Consider the following 5,137-nt stretch of genomic DNA (forward strand, 5'->3'; position numbering starts at 1 on the left):
GCCATACGGTCACCCCGCGTGGCACTGACCCAGGCAGGTGCTCCCCGAAGGCACTGAGCCCTCTGATGGGGGAAAGAACGATTAAAAAGGGTGACAGCAGCACCCCACCTGGGGCTGGGAAGGCAGGAGGCCGGCAGCAGCACCCTGCGGGGAGGTTTGGGGCAGGGGAGGTAAAAGAGCAGTGCTGACCCTACATGGCCAAGCTCGGAGGGGTATTCAGGTGCTGGGACCACGTCCCCCTGTGCCTTATGCAGGGGGCGATCGGTGTGGGGCACGGAGCAAGGTGCTACTGGGGAGAAACGGGGTGCTGGGCGCTCTCTGGATTGGGAACAGAGGCTGGAGATGTCACCAAAGTTGGCAAGTGGGATTTATTGATGGCCACCCTGACCCCAAGGCCAGGCGGCCAGGTTTCCAAGTAAGCCCGTCAGCTGTTAGGGGGGGACCTGCCACGAACCAGGGCTCCCTCCCACCGCCTGCTCCCCAGCCCCTGCCCTTCCTCCCGCGGTCCCTCGGGGAGCTGGAGGGGCCCACGGGGCTCAAAGTCTGTCCCTGCCCTACAGGCCGGCCCTTTTGTGACGTGTCCCCGTGTCACAAAGCCACGGGGAGGCTGCGCCCCGTGCCGAGACATCCCCTCGCACCCGGAGCCTGCAGCAGCTGCAAAAAGGTAGGGGTGGCTTTTTTTTAAGAAATAGAGGCACGTGGGTGAAACATCGGTGTCTGTGATGGGAGAACCAAGTGCCTGGTGTTATCAGCCTCTTGTCTCAATGCGATTTGACGCTGCAGCCTCCACGGCAGCTCACGAAATGGGATGGCCAGAGACCCCCATGACATTAGCACCGTGCTCGTGGTGCTGTGGTGCTGTTACAACACCCGCTGCAGGGTCTCGGGTAGCTGAAAGTGGCAAAAGGGATGGTTTTAAGGGAGCTTTGCAGCACGGAGAGAGGCTGGGGAGCACCATCATGGGAGCAGGGCGGGCGCCAGGCTTCCCAAACCTGATGTTTGGGGGCACGGGGAGCAGGGAGGGCACATTTTGGCGCAGGGCAAGGACGTGGCAGGTGGTATCTGAAGGAGCCTGGATAGCAGCAGCAGCACGATAGCATCAAGGTGTCTGTGTGCCAGGAGGAGGGGATGGGGAGGCCGACCCGTCTGCAGCGTTCAGGGGGAGCCATCTGCAGGCCTGGTGCCCGTCAGTGCCGAAAAATCAACCCACGTCAGTCGCTCTGGCGCAAGGTGAGGGCTCTGCACGGGGAAATTTAGTCTGATGGGGGTCGGGAGCAGCAGGACGAGGCCTGGCCCCTTTCCGCGGCGGCCGGCCTAGGCCAAAATCTAGTCGGTTTTGTCAACGGCGCCGTTGGGCTGCTCGGGGCCCTTCTCTCGCAGCCTGCGCAGGTAGTCGTGGGGGCCCTTGCCCTCGAACGAGGTGGGACTTTTGTAGGAGCCGCCGATCTTGTCCCAGAGGGTGAAGTACTGCCCGTAGTTGTAGTCGAAGTAGAGGTGGTGGTCGGTGTGGTGGGCCGAGCCGTTGATGACGTGCCGCAGCAGGCGGGGGACGCGGTAGTCGCCGTCGTGGATGGAGATGGTCCAGACGTTGACGAAGATGTAGAGGCCCAGGTAGGTGATCTTGTGCAGGGGGAAGAGGAAGGGGTAGACGTGGTAGGGCAGGCTCTGCATGAAGCCGTCCACGGGGTGGAAAGCGTGGCTGGCGAAGGGCGTCGCGATCTTCCACAGGTGGTGGGGCTTGTGGAAACGCTGCGGGGACAAAAAGTGTGGTGGGCCCCTTGTGGGGTGCTCCCTGAGACAGTCACGGGCCAGAATCCTTGGGGCTGGCTTTTGGGCCACCCGTCCCCATTTCCCTGGTGGTGTTGACTCCCCACAAGGCACAACTCAGCCCCGGCCCGGATGCCAGCCCGTTATAAGGAGGTCCCTACCTTATAGAACAGCTTGTGGTGGAGGCCTCGGTGTATCCAGTAGATGCCCATGTCGGTGAAGAAGAGGAAGGACAGCATGCTGAGGAAGACTCCTGACCAGCCTGGGGGAAAGGACACGTCAGTGGCAGCCCCCACGTGTGCACAGGGTCAGGGTCTGCCTCATGGAGCAGATGCAGGGCAAAGCTCACCAGTCTCTCCTTACCAGGGGAAACTGGGTTTACTGGGAGCTGAGAGAGGTGACAGGAGGGCTACCAAATGAGGGCAGGGCACGTGTGAAAGCGGCCGTCCCATCCCTTAGGCACCAGGGGTTTGGCCATCACCCTGCACGGGCTGGCAGGGTGCGGGGGCTCAGGCACACGGTGTCTACAGGTCCCGGGGTGAGGAATGGGGAAGCAGAGGCGTTTATGGAGGGAGCGATGGAGAGCACGGGAGCAGCTCACCGTAGGGGGAGTCCTCGATGTTGTCGTAGAGCTTGCTGTAGCCCCGCACCTCGGCGAAGAAGAGGGCGACGGTGGGGACGCTGATCCAGGGCAGGGAGCGCAGCGCGTAGGCGATCTCCCGACGCACCTGGTTCTGCGGGGCAGCAGCGCCAGGGATGGGTCAGGGCATGGGAGGAAGCCAGGGAGCTTCGTGCCACCCTTCCTGCCCCATCGAGGCCACGGCCGGGCGGGGAGGGATGGTATTTAGGGTGGCATCTGGCATGGCTTGATATCTATCAGCGCCGTGCTAAGGGTATGGTGAGCAGGGTGCTGGTTGCCCAGATTGGGGCCAGGAAGGGGGTTTGGACATGGGGGAGCCGGAGAACAGAGGCAGGGACAGCATCACGGGGCTGGGGGCTGTTGGACAGGCCAGACTGCGTGCAGAGCCATCACCACGTCCTTTGGGTGCTGGGCATCAAGGAGTACATATCATAACACCACGCGGCCACTCTGCCCCGTTTGGCCACTCAGACACTGGAATGAGCTGCCCAGAGAGGCGCTTGGGGTCCTGTGCCCATTGGTGTCCGAGAGGCATTTGGATAAAGCCCTTAATAAAATGCTGGAACTTTTGGTTAGCCTTGATGCAGTCGGGCAGTTGGGATGGGACCATCATTGTAGGTCCCTTCCAGCTATCCTATCCCTATCCCTATCCCTATCCCTATCCCTATCCCTATCCCTATCCCTATCCCTATCCCTATCCCTATCCCTATCCCTATTCCTATCCCTATCCCTATCCTATCCCTATTCCTATTCCTATCCCTATCCCATTCTGTACTGGGTGGGCACAAGGGGCATCATCTGCAGGACACCAGGGTCCCGCAGGGGACCCTGGAGGGGGCCGGCTGGGTTTTGGGAAGCCGGGAACCCACCTCTAGGAACATGGGGTGCTTCTGGAGCTCATGGTCGAAGATGAAGTAGTAGCTGAGGGTGCCGAAGAGCAGGTAGAGGGTGAGCGCCCCGAGGTTGGTGATGACGAAGAGGCTGAGGAGCTGCCGGCAGGGCTCCTCCTCGGGCCAGCCGGCGGGGTACACGTAGGGGGTCAGGAGGTGGCGGTCGGCGGCCTCCAGCACCAGGTCCATGGTCGCTGCTGGGGGACGGGGATGGGGACATGCAGGGGGGCAGCGGCAGGGTGGGACCTGCACCCTCAGGGGTCCCCCCGGATCCCCATGAATCCCCCCAGGGCCCCCCAGGTTAACCACGGGGCCGGATTCCTCCAGCTCCCCAGAGATGCCCCCTGGATCCCCATGGGTCCCCTCGGATCCTACCCGGGGTCCCCAGGGGTTTCCCCCATGGATCCCCCCAGATCCCCATGGGTCCCCCACAGCTCCCCCCTACAGATTACCCCGGACCCCCCAGATCCCCCACGGCCTGGATCCCCACGGTTCCACCCCGCTTCCCCCTGGCTCCCCACAAATCCCTCCAATTACCCCACTGACCCCCTCGATTCCCCCATGGACCCCCATGGAGCCCCCCGGACCCCCCCCAAATCCCCCTGGATCTCCCGGGATCCCCCCAAAATCCCCCTGGACACCCCCGATTCCCCCTCCCCCGGCTCCTCCCGGTTTCCCCCCGGTCCCCCCGGCCCCGATCGCGTTGGCCCTTTAGTGCCGAGCCCCCCCCTTGCCCCCCATGCCCCCCGTATCCCCCCATATCCCCCCCGTGCCCCCCGGTACCTGCCGGCAGCCCCGAGCGCGGCGCGGGGCGGGGCGGGGCAGCGCCGCCCGGTAGCGCCACGTGACGTCACTCGCGCCACCACCGCCGGTGACGTCACGAGGGGGCGTGGCGCGGGAAAACGGCCCCGCCTGGCGGGCGCGGGAAAAACGGGACGGGGGTGGCCGCGGGTCCCCGTGTCCGTGGGTCCCCGTGTGTGTCCCCCGTGGGGTTTTTACCCCGTTTCGATTCGGGCTCGAATCAGCTGATTTTCTATAAACCCTTTTTTTTTTTTATGTAAATCCACGCTGTTTTGGTGCATCCCGCCTGGTGCTCAGCGGTTTTATGGCCCACGGGGGGGCATGCCCAGGGGAAGGGTCTGCCCCCGAGCTGGGGGCGTTTGCACCCCAGGAGGGTTTGTTTCAGGACTATGCCAGCCCCCCCAGGTGGGTTTTTTAGCATTATAACTGCCCATCCGCCTTCCCTCTGTCCCGGTTTGCACCGCTAGGGCTGTGCTCTTATCCCCAGCTCACGGACAGAGACCGACCCTAATACCAACCCCATGGTCCCATCGTGGGGCATGTGGGCCTTTGGGAATCGCTGCACCCACCGCAGGCAGGCTTTCTTTTCCAGCTTTCTGGCTCTGTCCTTCTCTCTGCCTCTTCATTCTTGCTTTCTGCCTCTTTCTGAGGTCTGCTTCCCTTTGTGTCTGCCCATCTGTCTCGTTATTTCTGCTTCTCCCTCTCCTGCTGTGCTGCTTTCTCCCTCCCCGTCTTTTTTGTGTGCCCTTCCATTGCCCCTTCCATTGCTCTCTTGTGCCTGTTCGCCTCTGTCTCCTGCTCCCTCGTTGCTTTTCTCCCTGGCTTTCTTCCTCTCCCTGTGTGTTTGCCTGCCCGGGTGGTATGACCACACTGCCCACCTCTCCCCAAAAGGCCCAGTCCTCCCCCCATGGGGTCCCCGGTCCCCTCGTGGCCTCATCCCCACTCAGCTCCGCCACACCACGCCGTTTACGAAGGAGTACACCGCTTTTTATTCTCACGCAGCCATGTCACAAAACACAAACACAAGACAAGTCCCCCA

General features: G+C 62.7%; 1 protein-coding gene across 2 annotated transcripts; it reads right to left on the bottom strand.

Annotated features, from left to right (window-relative positions):
* Positions 1 to 337: 337 nt before the first annotated feature.
* On the bottom strand, positions 338 to 4,206 carry SC5D (sterol-C5-desaturase). Of its 2 annotated transcripts, none has more exons than XM_068659260.1 (5): positions 4,081 to 4,206; positions 3,277 to 3,494; positions 2,369 to 2,501; positions 1,929 to 2,029; positions 338 to 1,749 (listed from the first exon to the last, which is right to left on the bottom strand). In XM_068659260.1, exons 2-5 carry the CDS (start codon positions 3,484 to 3,486, stop codon positions 1,327 to 1,329), a joined length of 867 nt encoding a protein of 288 aa, XP_068515361.1. In that variant the 5' UTR covers positions 3,487 to 3,494; positions 4,081 to 4,206; the 3' UTR covers positions 338 to 1,326. The 2 variants fall into 2 exon arrangements, with proteins under 2 accessions (XP_068515361.1, XP_068515362.1); XM_068659261.1 differs by having other exon boundaries at positions 3,277 to 3,491; positions 4,081 to 4,180.
* Between the last annotated feature and the right edge of the window lie 931 nt (positions 4,207 to 5,137).

Source organism: Anas acuta, chromosome 23 (assembly GCF_963932015.1).
Source record: "Anas acuta chromosome 23, bAnaAcu1.1, whole genome shotgun sequence".
Classification (NCBI taxonomy): Eukaryota; Metazoa; Chordata; class Aves; order Anseriformes; family Anatidae; genus Anas; species Anas acuta.